General features: G+C 36.4%; 1 protein-coding gene across 8 annotated transcripts in view; it reads right to left on the reverse strand.

The window, feature by feature from the left end:
* UTRN (utrophin) overlaps window positions 1-20,054 on the reverse strand; it is a 576,638-nt gene that overhangs the window by 331,185 nt on the left and 225,399 nt on the right. For all 8 annotated transcript variants that reach the window (XM_050787306.1, XM_050787309.1, XM_050787310.1 and 5 more), the window contains 6 exons: window positions 19,711-19,872; window positions 19,149-19,286; window positions 13,958-14,149; window positions 12,937-13,109; window positions 4,937-5,087; window positions 2,862-3,037 (listed from right to left, as the gene is read on the reverse strand). In XM_050787306.1, the coding sequence (XP_050643263.1) occupies window positions 2,862-3,037; window positions 4,937-5,087; window positions 12,937-13,109; window positions 13,958-14,149; window positions 19,149-19,286; window positions 19,711-19,872 (992 nt within the window). The remainder of the gene's footprint in view (window positions 1-2,861; window positions 3,038-4,936; window positions 5,088-12,936; window positions 13,110-13,957; window positions 14,150-19,148; window positions 19,287-19,710; window positions 19,873-20,054) is intronic.

Here is a 20,054-nt window from a genome sequence, read left to right on the forward strand (position 1 = left end):
CCAAGAGTAAAAACAAATTATAAATTCATGTTCTAACAGAAGATAACAATTGCTCACTAACGAATAACCCACTGGGCATGGTGGCTCATGGCTGTAATCCCAGCACTTTGAGAGACTGAGGCAGGAGGATCACTTGAGCCTAGGAGTTCGAGACCAGCCTGGACAACATGGTGAGACCTTATTTTTACAAACAGTTTAAAAATCTGCTGGGTGTGGTGGCACACACTTGCAGCCCCAACTACTCAGAAGACTAAGGTGAAAGGATTGCTGGAGCCCAGGGGCTCAAGGATGCAGTGAGCTATGACTCCACCATTCCACTCCAGCCTGGGTATCAGAACAAGACCTTGTCTCCAAAAAAGGGAAGAAATAACTCCGCAGGTTGCTGAACTATGCAAATACTTAACTACAGGCACTCAATACAAAAACAAATTGAACTGCGTGATAATTTTCAATGACTTTATTAACAATATATATGCAATCTACCCAAGATGGTCCCAATTTAATATAGATTACAAACCTAAAATGAAGTTTAGCATTAATTTATGAAGATAAACATTGTTTTAGTCAAAATATAAGCTGTTGGAGAAGAGATTCATTATTCTTTTCACTTCCACAAAATGAGTAAAAACATGTATTACCTTCACCTTGTGAGTTTTAGCAGCTGTAATTACCACACTCCACAGAGATCTATCTTTAGAAGAATTTCTGCATTTATGGTTAAAACGCTCCCAGCAGGTACATGTTTTTCCTTAAAAAGGTCTAGGAGAGGACAGGCACTGTGGCTCATGCCTATAATCCCAGAATTTTGAGAGGTCAAGGCCAGCGGATCAACTTGAGGCCAGGAGTTCTAGACCAGCCTGGCCAACATGGTGAAATGCCATCTCTACTAAAAATATGAAAATTAGCCAGGCATGGTGGCAGGCACCTGTCTTCCCAGATACTAAGGAGGCTGAGGCATGAGAATTGCCTGAGCTCAGGAGGCAGAGGTTGTAGTGAGCTGACATCATGTCACTGCACTCCAGACTGGGTGACAGAGCAAGACTCTGTCTCAAAAAAACAATAAAGGTCTAGGAGATAAATCATTTCAAGCTAAGACCCTCCATGCAAACTGAATAGCATGACATATAAGATCTTATGGGACCTCATTTTCCAATCCTTCCCCTGGTCATTGAACCCTCCTCTCCTTTCAATCCTTTGCAGATCTCTCACACGAGGATGCCATTCATACCTCCCACTTCTGCTGTTTTACTTCTTCTGCCTAGAAATTTATAGGAAATTGCTATAAATGCTTTAAAACTCAGCTTTGGCATGCTTCCTCTATGACACTTAAATTCCACAGCCCATCATATCTGCCTCTGTGACACTCTTATCTCTTTAATGATGTTTTCTTTCATCATTTTCTTATTCTTAGAGTTCCTTAATCATACTTGTATCTTCAGTGCTAAACACAGAGCTCAATAAATACTGATCAAGTCATTAATCAATCATTGGCAAAATTCAGCAATATGCTTAGAGAATAAGTTCTAAGCTAACTTGCTTTCATCAGAAATAGATACTTTAAGTGTTTACTATGAATAGTCAAGGCATGTACATTTTGCAAACACTATTGCATTTAATCCTCATGACAATCCTCTGTGGTGATATCATAGTTCTCATTTCCAGAGGAAGACACTTTGGCCAGAGAGTTCTGTGTTCTTTCTAAATTTGTACAGCGTAATATTTGAGAGCAAAAGATAGCACGATCACTTACTTTCTATGACATCTTGGACAAGTTACTTAACCTTGCCTCTTAGCCTCAGTTTCTAAAGCTGTACAAGGCCTAATAGTTGCCTAAGAGGTGAGTCATGACTCCTAAACAAGGCAATGTGTGCAAGGTGCCAAATACTCTCTCTGCCATGTGGTACTCTCTCAACCAAAACATACAAATTATTATTTGTCTCTTAACAAAACACACAAAATTATAGATTTTTAAAATGAAAAGCAACTGTAGGTCACATGATCCTTGAATATTTTAGGTTGCATAATACTGGATCTGATAAAGTATTAGATTGGCCTTTCACAAAATGATAGCTTATCACTAAAATAATACTTCATCAACAGAGTTAAAATTAACAGAAAAAAAATATAGTGGAATTTTTAACCCTAAACTACGAAAAAGAAACAAACAAAAAAGATCATTAATGACGAAATACATGAAGCAAAGTAGAAATCATTCATTAAATCTTGACTGTCTCAGAAAATAATGTCAAATAATTTTAAATATGGAAATTGTATATAGTGTTGAGCATTATATTCCTTGGTAATCAAACATATTTGCAACCAGAAGATGCCCAAATAAAATCTGAGTCACTGTAACATAATCTGACATAAAAATTAATAATACTATATTATATTAGTATATTACATAGATGAAGAACTTTATTATTTGCAAAGCACGAATAGAACACAACATTTGACACTAAAACAACTTAGTGAGACAGATTACTAAGGTAGGTTCAGTCAGGAAATAAGCAAAGGGAAGGTCTGATCTTGAACCCAGACTTTCAAACCTGAAACCTGGAGTTTCAGTTATTTCAACTACTTTAAATTCCCACCGTAATCACCATATCATAATAAGCAGTTGTAAATAAAAGGAATAAAGGTGTTTGGTTTTTACATATGTAATATTTGAGTAGAAAAGTGAGACTTTATGGACAGCCTAAAAATACAGGAAGGGGGAAAGTGGGCAGCAGAGGTCTTAAATGTCAGTAAAATTCCTATTATAATGTCAAACAATAAAAGAACTCATTGGATTGCATCTTTAAAGATTCTATTCAAAATATGTTCACTCTTGTGCCTGCAAACAATCATAGCTAAATCACCTTGGCTGCCTATCCTTCACTTCTGCAATAATTGCATCCCAACGTTGGTTTAAACCTGCCAGTTTGTCTTTCAAGAAGCTTCCATCTGCCTGGGAGAGTTTCTGCACAATCCCATCCCCAGTTCTGTTTAGTGCTGCAAAACTGGGCCGGTGGCTGCTGATGCCTTCCTCAAGTTCCTGTAACAGAGCACAACTCAAGATTAATTTCACCAATAATTAAATGATTCTGATGCAATGAGTCCACCCAAGTATTGTGGTATCAATTTAAGTGTGACAGAAACAAATTCCTGGAAAGATATTTTATGTTAAAAAAAAAAAAAAGGCATTTTAAAACAATTTAATTACATTTCAATGAACATGCTAAATGAAATCTATTTTGAAATCTAACCCATCCTCATGAATGTCATCAGGCAAAATACAAGGAAATAGGACAGCTTAATAACTAAAATGAATAATAGCTGTTTACATTAAAGCATAAGAATCAATCATGTTTGATGAAAATGAGTTGCTCACCTTCTTCCAAACAAGTACTTGAAAGCACTGCTTTAAAAAAATTATATACCCCAATATATCCTTATATCCTTGTGTCCTACCATATACAAGTAAACCTAAATGTGCATTTTACTAAGATATTGCTTCACTGGTTGATATGGTTTGGTTGTGTCCCCACCTAAATCTCATCTTGAATTGTACCTCCCATAATCCCCACATGACATGGGAGGGACCCAGTAGGAGGTAACTGAGTCATGGGGGTGGTTACCCTCATGCTGTTCTAGTGGTAGTGATCTGATGGTTTTATAAGGGACTTTTCCCCCACTTTGCTCAGCACTTCTCTCTCCTGCCGCCATATGAAGAAGGACATGTTTCTTTCCCCTTCCACCATGATTGTACATTTCCTGTGGCCTCCCCAGCGATGCTGACCTATGAGTCAATTAAACCTCTTTCCTTTATAAATAACCCAGTCTCAGGTATGTCTTTATTAGCAGCATGAGAACAGACCAATACACTGGCCTACAAGTGTTTAAGTAACAGATTAAATGGATATTTTCAAGTCAAATTTAAACACTTATCTGTAACTCCAAAAATAAGAAAAATGCCTTAACACAATTATTTATTTATTTATTTATTTATTTATTTTGAGACAGAATCTCGCTCTGTCACCCAGGCTGGAGTGCAGTGGCACAATCTTGGCTCACTGCAACCTCCACCTCCCAGGTTCAAGTGATTCTCCTGCCTCAGCCTCCCAAGTACCTGGAACTGCAGGTGCCCGCCACCACACCTGGCTAATTTTTTGTATTTTTAGTAGAGACAGGGTTTCACTGTGTTAGCCAGGATGGTCTTGATCTCCTGACTTCGTAATCCACCCGCTTTGGCCTCCCAAAATGCTGGGATTACAAGAGTGAGGCACCGCGCCCGGCCACATTAACACATTTATAAGAAAAATAAATGAATTATCTTTAACTTGTCGTGTCCTTCTAAATAAAATACATTTTAAAAATTTAATAAAAGAGAAAATATTTTTATCAACGGTAGAATTAAAATTGTGTGTGCTTTCTATTGTTATTTTTAAAGAGCTGTTGTCATCAGCAGAACTAACTTTGTGTTATATTTTCCCAAGACTGAATTAGACTTACATGAGCAGCTGCCCTGCTGTCGCTCCAGGATAATTTACTTTATGATAATTATCAATGATACAAAGAAAAATGAGATGCCTAAGTGTTTTAAGTACAAAAAACACAGGTGAGGCATGCAAATATTTTTTCTGTTCTTAATATAGTCTTAGGCATAACATTTTACAAATCGTATTCTAAACATAAAATTGTTTAAATAAAATTGTATTTCACATTACCCACTAAAGAGTATTTTTATTTACATCTCTTTGAAATCTTGATTGAAAATTGTGATTGACCAATTTCTTAAACTTTTATAACTGGTAACAAGAACTGGAACAAAAATTACAAATTGTCCATTGGCTTCTGAAAAAATAATATATTTTGTCCCTACTTCTGAAATCTGTCTTAACAGGCATACACTAACCATATGTGTAATTCCCCTCCTCTAACAGAAAACACTCACCTGCTGATGTATCCTGGCTTTCTCTAAGTCCAGGCTGCCACCTGGAGCACAGGTATCAACCAGTAATTCTTCAGCCTCTGTTATCCACTGTGTGAGGTCATTAAGGTCACAATGGAACTGTCTCCATTCTTCCATAGCCCTATCAAAATAACTAGAGGAAAACAAACAAAATAAAATAGGTTTCTAAACTTTCCAGGACTGCCTAGGAGCAATTTTTCTAAAAAAGAAAATCAAATCTCATTTAAACAGAAAGACCTCAAAAAACTGAATTCACAGCCTATTGTTCCACAAAACCAATTTTCGTAGTGGGATACAGGTAATAATTCCTCTTAGAGATATAGGCATCACACCAAGGGCAAAGCAATCTGCTCACACCACCAGCTACCAAATCCTCTCTCTCATACATACACACATGCACACTCACATACACATACACACACACACACTCATGAACACACTCATGCACACATTCGAGCAGCTTTTCAACTAAAAAGACGTAGCCTTTTCTGGCTTGAAAAATCAGGATCAATTAGTCCTAGGCATGTTAACCCATCCAACTTTATGCATTTAACATTTAAATACCATGAAATATAAAATATGATTCATTATTTTCTTGGGGAAAAATATGTCGTTTTAATACCAGAACACTTAATTCCTGGCAAGAATAAAGCACAAAAAGCCAAAACACTTCAAAATGCCCATATACTCCATTATCTATATGTTATATACAGAATTGTGTCCAATCAAAATTCTTATGTTAAAGCCCTAACCCCACAATGTGACTGTACTTAGAGATCGAGCTTTTCAGGACACAAATAAGGTTAAAAGAGGTCATAAGTGTGGGGCTCTAGTCTGAAAGGACTGGTGTCCTTATAGTAAGTGGAAGAGGCACCACAGAGCCCTCTCATATGAGGACACAGCAAGGTGGCCATCTGCAAGCCAGTAAGAGAGTCCTCACTAGACATCAACTCTACTGGCACCTTGATCTTGAACTTCCAGCCCTCCAGAACTGTAGGAAAGTAAATGTCTGTTGTTTAAGCCACCCAGTCTACGTTATTTTATTATGGCTGCCTGAGCAGATTAACGTACTTCGGGTAATCACTGGTCCTGAGGGTCCCATTTACCTAAATACAGCAAAGTATAAAACTGCATGCAGAGCCCAAGTTATGCAATGAGACAGAGGGCTATTGAGATTTCTGTTTAAACCAAATTCTTCTAAAGATGGCAAAGTAAAACCGAGTGCTTGTCATATTCAGAATACATGAAACAAGTATAAAAAGGAAAAGCTTTATTGGACTAGGATCCTAAATAATTTTTTCTCCTATCTTTTTGTTTAGAGTAATGGAGCTGAGTTTTAGAAATGATCGCTGAGATCTTAACAATGTTAATAAAATTTATATTTTATGTAATAAGATACATATTTTTTAAATAAAATGGCTCCTAATATCAATAACTCCTAAATAATGTGTATATCATCTTTTTCCATGAAAATTACTTTTAAAATTTTGCTAACACTGCCCACAGTAAAGCAATTTTCTATTAAGCATGAAAAAAAAAAAAGCACTTTAAAAAAAGGGCACTATGAGATGATATTAAGACACTCATTGTCACTTGCAAAAATTCACAGTAACTACACAACAATCACAATTTCCAAATTCGGGATGCTATAAGACTGTTTCAAAGATCTAAAGACTTTGAAAATATAAACATTAAACTTAGAAAGTATCATCAGTGAAAGAGAGAAAAAAAGTGGTGGATAGAAGGAAGGACTAACTTGCAGCTCCCACTCAGACAAACAGCAGCATGTGCAGACACACAGTGGACTTTTGTCCCAAGAACTACTGCAGAAACATATCAGGAAAACTGAGAGAATCTACAGACCCTTTGAAGTAGGCGGAATGCTGCTGCATGCTGCATGGGAGAGCCGAGGAACTGGAGACCAGCTTGTGCTCTCAGCTGGGAGACTTGTCACCTGGGGCAAGTTCTGAACCCTGCTCACCAGCTGCCTGGAAATAAACCCAGTGCTGTTGGGTGGGCTGGGGGGTGGCAGCAGAAGGAGGTCCTGATAGGAGTGAGACTGGCCTTTTGGGCCGTGGGCTGCGTGGAAGCTGAGTGAGGCCTGCCGCTGCAGGCTTTCCCCCACTTCCCTGGTGACCTGTGTGATGCAGCAAAGACAGCCATAATGCCCCTGGGAACATAACTCCACTGGCCTGGGAACCACACCCCTATCCCCTACAGCAACCACAACAAGCCATGCACAAGGAGAGTCTGACTCAGATACACCTAACCCTGCCCCAACCTGATGGTCATTCTCAACTCGCCCCAGTAGCCAAAGAGAAAGAACATAATCTCTTAGGAACTCTATGGCCCTGCCGATCACCTAATCCTGTCTATACTACTGCAGCTGATGCTCTCTTGTAAGCACCATCTCCTGGCTGGGGGCCAACGAATAGAAAACCAGCGAACTTAACCAAAATACAACCAAGGACTCTCACAGAGTCCACTTCACTCCCCTGTTACTTTCACCCGACCAAGTGCTGGTATCCACAGCTGAGACACCTGAAGACAGATCACATCACATCATGGGACTCTCTGCAGACACTCCCCAGTACCAGCTCGGTGCCCAGTAGCTCTGCTGGACAGCTAGCTTCAGAAGAGAAATAACAATAACTGCAGTTCAGCTCTCAGGAAGCCCCATCCCTAGGGGAAGGAGGAGAGCACCAAATCAAGGGAGTTCTTTGTGGGACAAAAGAATCAGAAGAGCAGCCATTGAGTCCCAGACCTTCCCTCTGACATGTTCCACCCAAATGAGAAGAAACCCGAAAACCAGTTATGGTAATATGACAAAATAAGGTTCTTTAAAACACCTAAAAAGATCATACTAGGCTGGGCACAGTGGCTTATGCCTATAATCCCAGCACTTTGGGATGCCGAGGCAGGCAGATAACCTGAGGTCAGCAGTTCAAGACCAGCCTGGCCAACATGGGGAAACCCCGTCTCTACCAAAAATACAAAAATAAGCTGGGTATGGTGATGCATGCCTGTAATCCCAGCTACTCAGGAGGCTGAGGCAGGAGAATCACTCAAACCTGGGAGGCGGAGGTTGCAGTGGGGAGATCATGCCATTGCACTCCAGCCTGGGCAACAGAGTGAGACTCCATCTCAAGAAGAAAAAAAAAAAAAAAAAGATCACACTAGCTCACCAGCAATGGATCCAAACCAGGATAAAATCTCTGAATTGCCAGAAAAAGAATTCAGAAGGTCAATTATTAAACCAATCAAGGAGGCACCAGTGAAAGGTGAAGTCCAACTTAAAGAAATCAAAACAATGACACAGTATATGAATGAAAAAATCTCCAGTGAAATAAATAGCAAAATAAAAAACAATCACAGCTTCTGGAAATCAAGGACACACTTCGAGAAATGCAAAATGCACTGGAAAGTCTCAGCAAGAGAATCAAACAAGTAGAAGAAAGAACTTCAGAGCTCAAAGACAAGGTTTTTGAATTAACACAATCTGATAAAGAAAAAGAAAAAAGAATTTTTAAAAATGAACAAAGCCTCCGTGAAGTTTGGGATTATGTTAAAAGAACAAAGAATAATTTGTGTTCCCAAGGAAAAAGAGAAATCTAAAAGTATGGAAAACATATTTTAGGGAATTATTGAGGAAAACCTCCTGGCTTTGCTAGAGATCTAGATATCCAAATACGAAAAGCTCAAAAAGATCATTGCCTAGGCACATGGTCATCAGGTTACCTAAAGTCAATAAGAAGGAAAGAATATTAACAGTTGTGAGGTAAAAGCATCAGGTAACCTATAAAGAAGAACCTGTCAGATTAACAGCAGATTTCTCAGCAGAAACCTTACAAGCTAGAAGAGATTGGGGTCCTATCTTCAGCCTCCTTAAACAAAAAAATTATCAGCCAGGAATTTTGTATCCAGTGAAACTAAGCTTCATCAATGAAGGAAAAATAGTCTTTTTCAGACAAATACTGAGAGAATTTGCTGCTACCAAGCCAGCAAGACAGAAGCAGCTCTAAGTTGTGAAACAAATCCTAGAAATAGAACAAAATAGAATCTCCTTGAAGCATAAATCTCAGCCAGGTGTGGTGGCTCACATCTGTAATCCCAGCACTTTGGGAGGCCAAGGCAGGCAGATTACCTGACGTCAGGAGTTTGAGACTAGCCTGGCCAACATGGTGAAACCCCATCTCTACTAAAAAGTACAAAAAAAATTAGCCAGGCATGGTGGTAGGCACCTGTAGCCCCAGCTACTCAGGAGGCTGAGACAGAGAGTTGCTTGAACCTGAGTGGCAGAGGTTGCAGTGAGCCGAGATCATGCCACAGCACTCCAGCCTGGGTGACAGAGCAAGACTGTCTCAAAAAATAATAAAAGCATAAAAGAACCTGTTAACTATAACAAAAAAAAAAAAAAAAAAACAAGGTATTGAGGCAAAAATATCATGATAAATAGAATAGTACCTCACATCTCAATACTAACATTGAATGTAAATGGCCTAAATGCTCCATTTAAAAGATACAGAATAGAAGAATGGATAAAAATTCACCAACCAAGTATCTGCTGTCTTCAAGAGACTCACCTGACACATAAAAACTCACATAAACTTAAGGTAAAGGGGTGGAAAAAGATAGTCCATCCAAATGGACACCACAAGCAAGCAGGAGTAGCTATTCTTGTATCAGACAAAATAAATGTTAAAGCAACAGCAGTTAAAAAAGACAAAAAGGGACATTGTATAATGATAAAAGGACTAGTTCAACAGGAAATTATCACAATCCTAAATATATATGCACCTAACATGAGAGCTCCCAAATTTGTAAAACAATTACTACTAGACCTAAAAAATGAAATAAACAGCAACACATTAATAGTGGTAGACTTCTACACTCCACTGATAGCACTACACAAGTCATCAAGACAGAAAGTCAACAAAGAAACAATGGAATTAAACTATACCCTAGAACAAATGGACTTAACAGATATTTATGGAACATTCTAACCAACAACTGCAGAATATATTTTCTATTCATGAGCACACAGAACATTCTCCAAGATAAACCATGTGATAAGCCACAAAACAAATCTCAACAAATTTAAGAAAACTAAAATTACATCAAGTACTCTCTCAGACCACAGTGGAATAAAATTGGAAATCAACCCTGAAAGGAACCCTCAAAACCATACAAATATATGGAAATGAAATAACCTGCTCATGAATGATTATTGGGTCAACAATGAAATCAAGATGGAAATTTAAAAATGTTTTGAACTGAATGATAATAGCGACAGAACCTATCAAAACTTTTAGGATATGGCAAAAGCAATGCTAAGAGGAAAGTTCATAGCATTAAATACCTACATCAAAGAGTCTAAAAGAGCACAAATAGACAATCCAAAGTCACACCTTAAGAAACTAGAGAAACAAGAACAAACCACACCCAAATCCAGCAGAAGGAAAAAAAATAACCAAGATCAGAGCAAAACTAAATGAAAGTGAAACAAACAAAAAAAAATACAAAAAAATAAATGAAACAAAAAGCTGGTTCTCCAAAGAGATAAATAAAATTGATAGACTATTGGTGAGATTAACTAACAAAAGAGAAAGGATCCAAATTAGTTCAATTAGCAACAAAATGGGTGATCTTACAACTGATGCCACAGAAATACAAAAGATCAAGGCCATTATGAACACTTTTACATGCATAAACTAGAAAACCTAGAGGAGATGGATAAATTCCTGGAAATATACATCCCTTCTAAATTAAACCAGGAAGAAACGGAAACTCTAAACAGACCAATGACAAGCAGCAAGATTAAAATCATGATTAAAAAATTACCAGCAAAAAATAGTCCAGGACCTGATGGATTCAGAGCTGAATTCTATCAGACATTCAAAGAAGAATTGGTACCAATCCAACTGACACTATTCCCAAAGATAGAGAGGAAATCCTCCCTAAATTATTCCATGAAGCCAGTACTACCGTAATACCAAACCCAGTAAAGGACATAACAGAAAAGAAAACTACAGACTAAATCCCTGATGAAGATAGATGCAAAAATCCTCAACAAAATACTAGCTAACTGAATCCAACAGAATATGAAAAAGAGAATAAACTATGTTCAAGTGGGTTTCATACTGGTGATGCAGGGATGGTTTAAAATACACAAGTCAATAAATGTGATACACCACATAAAGAGACTTAAAACAAAAATCACACAATCATCTCAATAGACTGAGACAAGGCATTTGACAAAATCTAGCATCACTTTATGATTAAAATCCTCAGCAAAACTGGCATAGAGGGAACATACCTTCAGGTAATAAAAGTCATCTATGACTTTTAGCCCATAGCCAACATTATACTGAAGGAGGAAAAGTTGAAAGCATTCCCCCTGAGAACTGGAACAAGAAAAAGATGCCCACTTTCACTACTTCTATTCAACATAGTACCGGAAGTCCTAGACAGAGCAATCAGACAAGAGAAAGAAAGAAAGGGCATCTGAATCGGTTAAAAGGAAGTCAAACTGTTACTGTTTGCTGATAAGATGATCATATACCTAGAAAACCCTAAAGACTCATCCAAAAAAGCTCCTAGAACTGGTAAATAAATTCAGCAAAGTTTCAGGATACAAAATTAATGTACACAAATTAGTAGCACTAAAAATTAAAAAATAAAAATAAAATTGAGGTGTAATCTATCACTATTACATTGGCAAAGATTTTTTTAAACAATAAAAAAAACTGTTAATGTTAGTAAGGGCTCAAAATGAAGGGCATTTTTACAAATACTGTTGGCAGGGGTAAAGTAACCAATTTCATGATATAACACAGAGGTTTAAAATGTCATTATTTTTAAAGAAATTTGTCTGTATCTAATGATCAAACCTAAAGAAATTTAAGTACGGATAAAGATGTACATAAAAGAATGTTCTCCAAACGTACAAAGGGAAAATTTGTAAAATCCAACCAATGAATATACCAAAGGCCACTAAAAGCTATCTTTTCAAGGATTAGTCACATTGAAATATGTGGGCTAAAATAAAAAAAGACAAGGAACATGATGCCTAGTTTTGTGCGTATGTCTCTCATTACCCAAAGTATTATTCTGTGCTCCCTTTCCTCTTATACAGCACTTTCCATTGGGTTATTTCATAATTTATTTGTCTTTCCATCACATCCACAGCTACTGGCAAAAATCTCAACTGTTTTCATTTCTACCTATTAACAGGCCTGGTCAAAATCTAGTAAGAAGAAGGCTCAAAAGCATTCATTTAAACAGAAGATTATTAAAAAGAGTTTGGTATTATATATGGATTCTAATTATCTGTAGCTGCCTCTGTTCTTCACTCATATTAATTATCAAGCGTGCTGAGAAAGTGAACATTAATGAAAAATTTATTTAATTTTTTTAAAGAGAATGGACACTATTTAGACACTAAAAATTTGAAGTGCTTCCATATTATTAAGATATTGTGTTATAAATGGTCATCTATATATGATCACATTTCTCCTTTAAGGACCTATACTTATCACAATTTATTAAACAGGGCATACAGCCGGGTGCAGTGGCTCACACCTGTAATCCCAGCACTTTGGGAGGCCGAGGCAGGCAGACTGCCTGAAGTCAGGAGTTCGATACCAGCCAGGCCAACATGGTGAAACCCCATCGCTACTAAAAATACAAAAATTAGCCAGGCGTGGTGGCGTGCGCCTATAATCCCAGCTACTTGGGAGGCTGAGGCAGGAGAATCTCTTGAACCTGGGAGGCAGAAGTTGCAGTGAGCCGAGATCGCTCCATTGCACACCAGCCTGGTGACAGAGCAAGACTCCTTCTCAGAAGAAAAAAAAAAAAAACAGGGCATCCTACAAGGATATGAAACATGTTCTCATTAATCTCAATGTCCACACGACTCATTTCATGGCCCATGAACTTGCAGGCATTTTTTTAACTTAAACATTAATTTCATTTACACCTACCCTTTCCGATCACTGTACATTCTATTAATTCTGTCCCATTTTGCATTCAGCTGAGTAAGCGTATCTCTGATCTGAATGGCTTCAGGTCCAGAGGCTTCAAGGATGACATCTGGCTGTTTTTCATGAATGACTGCAATCTGCTCTCCAAGTTTGTCCAGTTGGTCTTTGATATTCTAAAAATATATTGTCATAGATTAACAAAATCCAGCAAAGTAACAAAAAAAAGGAATCACAGATGACCAGAAATTTATATTGTAGAACACTCATTTGAAATAATAATGAGACATAATCATTGTTAATCACACAACTGGAAACTTTTTAAAAAAATAATACCCTGTTTTGGCCAAAGTGTGTGGAATATGCTACATAATATACTCATGGCAGGAAAAGAAATCCTCACAATAGTAGCATTTGTACATGACACATGAAAAGCTTCAGTAACATTCTCTATAGGTAATGAGGTATTTGAAGCTGGAAATACTGATATTTTCAAATATCTAATAATGCTAGTTTAAATGAGAGGAATGCACTATCAAATCCATATTATCAGTGAGTTTATTGTGACTTTAAATATAAATGCAATCAAGTTACATGAAAATGCCTTGCTAGAATTTAAAAGTTTAATTAACTTACAATCAAGATGCCATTCCACACCTTAACAACTGGCCAATTTTAAACCATTATAGATTGCCTGATAAATGCCGACAATTAACATCAACTGACAATCTAGTTTACAAGACAGGAAGGTGGTCTGTGTCTCTGTTTAATTTTAAACGAAGGCTCTGATGTTGCAAATAATTTATAGCTGTGCACACTTAACAATCCATACCCACTTTTTAAAAATTCAAAATGTTTTATGTTTTCTTGGACAATATAGGAAAGCTTTACTAGTCATACATATTATTAATCCCCTGGCAAAAACTGTAAAAGATATAGACCATCTAAGTAGGCATGAGAACAAATTTCTTCCTCTACTTCTGCATTAACTGTGGCCATTCAAACACAATGCCCGGAGGTCTACCTTCAGAGAGTCTTCCTGAAAAGAGAAATCTTCGTAGATAGCAGTGTTGAGCTCTGGAATATTAAGCGATAATTCAACATCATCCATGCAAAGTAAAATTTTGTTAATTTCAACCAGATAATCTGTAGGAAGAAGTGATGATCTAATTCCAGAAGCAAGTTGACCCATTTTCCTCTGTTGAATAGGGAATGCCTACAAAAACAGGAAAAAAAAAAAAAAAAAAAGGATTAAAATACCCCAACAATGAATAATAACAAATTAAGAAAATATACGACTATTGTGTGAAGGAATGAAATATCATGAACCAAATTTTTAAAACTTAGTTTTAATGTTTTATATTATAAACCTACCTTGCAACAGAAACCCTTAACAATCTGTATTCTAATTTTCATCTGCAGCATGCTATTAAACAGTATAAGTATGTTAATAATTTGACAGGCTTTAAGGTCTATGTCATCTAAACTCAGCAAACAAAAAACATAACAATTCCTTTCTTGAGTTGTTGAAAGAATGAGAATATGCTGCCAATCATAAAGTTTCGTATGAAATAAAACATGTTGATACCATTATTATTTCACTCTTTTAGAAATATCACAATTTTAAAATTGCACCTCACTGCTAAAAATATAAGCAAGTTAAACATGTTTCCATAACACAACATGGAATGCACAAAGGGTTTTGATTAAAATAATATCCAGGTAATTCAGTATGTAATCTTAACCTCTGAGAATAATATTACAGAGCAGGAATATCCTACATGAGAAACTAGATCACGAAGTGCCATATTTAGACAGACTTGAGGCTCTATGGACTACTCATCTGCCCTAATATAGATTTTCTAGATCCTCTTCTCAGATCTTTCTTTTTCATTTTTATTTTTTTGGTGGGGTGGGAACAGAGTGTTGCTCTGCCTCCCAGGCTGGAGTGCAGTGGTGTGATCTGGGCTCACTGCAACCTCTACCTCCAAGTTCAAGTGATTATCCTGCCTCAGCCTCCTGAGTAGCTGGGATTACAGGCATGCACCACCACACCCAGCTAACTTTTATATTTTTAGTAGAGATGGGGTTTAACCATGTTGGCCAGGCTGGTCTCAAACTCTTAACCTCAAGTGATCAGCTGACCTTAGCCTCCCAAAGTGCTGGAATTACAGGCATGAGTCACCGCACCCAGCCCTCTTCTCAGAGCTTTCTAAACAATAAAGTGCTCTCTGGGATGGACCATCAGTCCTTCAGGAGTTCAAATCCTCTACTCCTAGATGGCCACAATTTAATAAATGCTGTCTATTACCACTTCCAAAGGGCCAAAGTGCAGCTGCTCATGAATTAAGGTACCTTCCTTGACACTTTCACTTCTCCTATGTTGAACTTCTAAAAAAAATATAATCATCTGTAAATTTGAGATGATAGTTAAAATGATCACAAATGCATGTTAATTTAGTTAGTGATCTTGAAAATGGTTACAAGGCAATCTCTAAATGAATCCAAGACTCATGACTAAAATCATTGAGTGGATAACATGGTGTTGAACCTAGAGGACTGCATTATTGCCTCCTAGAATTTGTAAACTGTTTTCATCAATTGATGGGCAGTTCTGGATAGCCAAGTTACAAGCAGGTCTATAGATTTTTTGACTTTAACAACAGAACTAATTATACTTGTCACCAAGATTAATTTTATCCTAATGCCACATTTTTACAATTTAGTCAGAAAGCATTTCTAGATGTTTACCCATATGTCTAAGGAAGCAAATTCTGTGTTTTAAGCAAATATAAAAGAATGCTGAAATAAATAACATATCTACCCAGAAACCAGCTACGAATAAAAAGATGCTAGTATTTTTTAAGAAAAGAAAAAATCAAAAATAATTCTTTCAGATTTTCATTTCAAATAAGCCAATGTTTTTATTTTGGAAGATCAGAAAACTAGGTTCAATTGTTCTCCCTCTTAACTTTAAGGAAAAGAAAATAGCCCAATGAAAGTGTTTCTAGGTTGAGTAATCATGTCAAAAAAGTAAAAGAGAAAACTGGGACCCATTTTCCTTCTTGGCTTCCCATCTATTAACCAAAATTTTGCTGGAAGGTCATCTGTTTTCCAAAAGACCAAAAAACTCCAGACATCCAACTACTTTATTATACTTGTAGGACATTTACCTTTGTAGTACTTTCCTCATTTAGCACCACTAGATAATACATGTCACATAGGTAAATGTTGAGAGCCACTTTTATACCTCAGCTACTACTACAAGACTGGAAGTCCTGTGCTGCTTCTTCAGTTACGTAATGGATTGTCATTCTGCAAGACCACATGTACCTGAAGCTTTAGAATAAACTAGGGAGGTCAGTAGGTATCATAGAGCTCCAAGTTTAAAAAATTCACATTCATTAAGACAGTCTCTTTTTCTTTTCAGACTATAAGACAATCCAAGATTTTTCTGAGTCTTCACACTCTTACAGAAGCAGCAAGGCAGTTCAAGATTTAAACATGTGCTTTCTGTATTCCTGAAATTGATTTTTTTTTCCCCCAACAGAGTGATCAATCAAAATGCCCTAGGACTAAAAAAATGTCCTCAAGATCTGACCGAGACGTTACTTCTGGACAATTTTATTTTTAAAGAATTCTCCTAGGACACGGAAACACAAATATACTAGAGGTCAGTACTGACATGAGACAGTGTTACATGATGTAGCTCACATCATATAGCAAAGTCCAGATTAAAGAGATTTTTAAGTGACTGTTTTATTAAATTTCTAAGTTTTGTTTTTACCAAACCATAGGAAAAACCTGGAACTAAACAGAATTGAATATTCATCAACTTTCTGGAGGACAAAAACTTTTTAGATCCCAAAACAGGAACCCCCAAAAAATCACTAAAGAAAAACATTGTCACCTGTGGCTAAACAAAAATTTTAAATGGTTGCATCTTAAAGGTAAAATAGTTAGAAGATAAATATCAATAAGTAATATGTTATAGCAACTATGGCAAGTGGTTAATATCTTTAAAAAGTGCTCATACATAATTTAAAAACAGTAATACTCTAGTAAACAAATTGGAAAAGGTCACTTAACATATTTCAAATAAGACAATGAGTCCTGTAAACTAGTGCTTCTCAATCCGAATTGTATATTACAATAATCTACAAATGTTTTGTGTTTTGCTTTTGTAAATGCCCACACCTAGGTCCAACCTGAGAGATTCTGATTTAACCGGTTCAGGAATTAGATTTTGGCACCGTAGTTTTTTTAAAGCTCCCCAAAGTAATTCTAATGTTCACAGTTAAGAATCATATCAGTTTGAAAACTATAGATTTGAAGTATGTATCATAGTTGGCCTACCAATGTTAGTAAAGCCAGAATGAAATTAGCTTGTATAATATACATTAGTACTTTTAACAAATTTATTTATGTATTAAAAGCTTAAAACTTATTTCTATTTTGTGCCAGTAATAATTTCTGATTTCAGACCCAAAGATGAAAAAGATATGGCCTGAACTTGGAGAAGCATTAGGGAAGAAAGATACTTTAAAAAGTCACAATAAAGCAGAAAACTATAATATAATCTGACAGAAGTTAGAAATAAAAATGGAGCTGAGTCTTAAAAGATAATGCATTTTTCAGCTAACCTAAAAAGACAAAACTCACTCTAGGGAATGGGAATAAAATTAGTAAGTTCCCAGATGTGCATATGATGTGTTTAGGAAAATGTAAAGAAAACCAGCGTAGCTGTCCTACATGGCAAGTGACAGGAAATCAAAGACATAAGGAGCCAGGGGTTAGACTGAAGACTTTGTATGTTGTTACATTGACGAATCTTGCATTTAAAGCTTTTTCTGTATTTTGCAATATTTTCCTAAACAGTTTCTTAGATGAAGGAATGACATGATCAGCCATGACTTGGGGGAGAATAACTCTGAGGAAGATACAAAGGACGTGCTAGAGTGAGAAAAAAAACAGACATAAGAATATGTCCATGGGATATAATATCATGGGAGAAAATCATAAGTCTAAATTATGGAAAGGATAGTGAAGTAAAATAAGCTAAGTCACTTTCTCATGATCATAAAACAAGCAGCTGGTAGAGTAATATCTAACTTGAGGTTCAAACCTGTATGTTGCTTCAAGCAGACCCAACGGTTTTAATGCCTACTCAGTGTGATGTGAGAAAGTATGTGAGGAACAAGAAACAGTTAACAAGGATGTTGAGGCTTCAGCCTTGAGAGAATGGCTAGTTTTTAAAGTATAGTCATGCATTGCTTAGTAACAGCAAGGACATGTTCTGAGAAATGTATCTTTAGGTCATTTCATTTTCATGCAAACATCATAGAGTGCGCTTACACAAACCTAGATGGTGCAGCCTCCTGCACACCTATGCTATGTGGTATAGTCAATTGTTCCTAGTCTAAAACTTTACAGCACGTTATTGTACTGAATACTAGAGGCAATTTTTGAAACACAATTGGAAGTATTTATGTATCTAAACATATCTAAACATAGAAAAGGTACAGTAAAATTACAGTACCATCATTGATCTACTTAATTTCCAAAGTCATCAAACAAAAATCATTCAAGAAGGAACTACCAAAGAACAGACCCCAGGGAACAAGAGCACACTTTAAATGCAGATAGAAAGATTGCCATTTTAAAAAGAGCTGGAGCTGGGTATGGTGGCCCACACCTGTAGTCCCAGCAACTGGGGAGGCTGACACAGGAAGATCACTTGAGCCTAGGAGTTCAAGATCAGTCCGGGCAACATAGTGAGACCCCATCTTTTAAAAAAAGAAAATATAAAGAAATAAAAATGGAGCTGGTAGTGAATCTTTACTAGAATATAAATCAGATTACATCAGTTTCACAAATTTAGTTATTTTTAAACTAGAAACTTTTTTTTGCCATAGCCAAGACCTTCACAAATAAAAGAAGGAACTGGAGGAAGCCACTTCTGAAATAGATAGATCTCTTTTAGGTTTGATACACAATCAGAAATCCAAAAGAGATGGCCAATAATAACGTTTTACATTTCTATTTTGAGTTCTGCACCATCCAAAAATATGAACACGTCTAGTAACACACACTAGAGGAGGAGATGATATTCCAGCTGGTGTGTTTTAAAGCATCTGTGATGCAGCATCACACATCTGAATGGCAAGAGTTAAGTAAGGTATTTAAATGCAACAGAGACTCTCCAGTCATAATACCTTAATTTTGTTGTATCTTGTATGCAAAAGTAATAACTGCAAACGGATCTTTTCTTTTTTATTATCTTCCATAGGTTGATGTAACATTTCTTCTCCTCTTTGTAGAACTTCCTCAATCTGGGCTCTCTCCTCATCCATCTAAATGTTTAAAAGGAAAAAAAAAAAAATGACTCAAAAGAAAAGTGCTTAAGGTCACTTCCTAGCAGCTCCTAAGGAGGAAAACCAACCTACTTCATATAGTGTAAGTCAAGATTGTTAACCTGAACGATCAAAAAATTTATATTGTTTAAAGATATTTTATATTTGAAGATAAAATATCTCAAAGAGAGTTTAGCAAACATTAGATAATACTGAGAATTATGTTTAGTTCAGAAAGTGTGTCTATTTTCTTTTTAAGTACATGAATCATGTGACTCTTACATCAACACACATCAAAAAATCACATTTGAATCTGTTTCATCATGTTTGACAGATTATATGGGTAAACATCATTGATGTAAAAATAAAATTAATAGAGAAGAAAAATGAGAACACCACGGTTTTGAAATCTCCTTGAACCAACCTTTTCATCTTCATCACTGGATTCCAAGTGTTTTTCCACAACTTTTAACATATTTTCTATGTCATTTTCTAATTTTTCCAAGTCAGAGAAAGGCACACCAGTTTCAAATGTTTCAGTGGTGACCAAACATCGGTATGATAATGGTTCCTGAGCAATTAGCAACTGTAGAAGGAAAAGAATTCTCTGAAAATAGATTTTTAATTTGACTTTCCATCACTGATCAGAGAGATGGTGTGTCAAGAGAGAAACTAGCATTTTTTTTAATTGACTTTCCTATTCAACTCAGATAACATTGGTTTCATTCATTTATATGGCAACGATTTTACCAGTTTAGACTTTTCTGA

The sequence above is a fragment of the Macaca thibetana genome, chromosome 4 (assembly GCF_024542745.1).
Source record: "Macaca thibetana thibetana isolate TM-01 chromosome 4, ASM2454274v1, whole genome shotgun sequence".
NCBI classification, from domain to species: Eukaryota; Metazoa; Chordata; class Mammalia; order Primates; family Cercopithecidae; genus Macaca; species Macaca thibetana.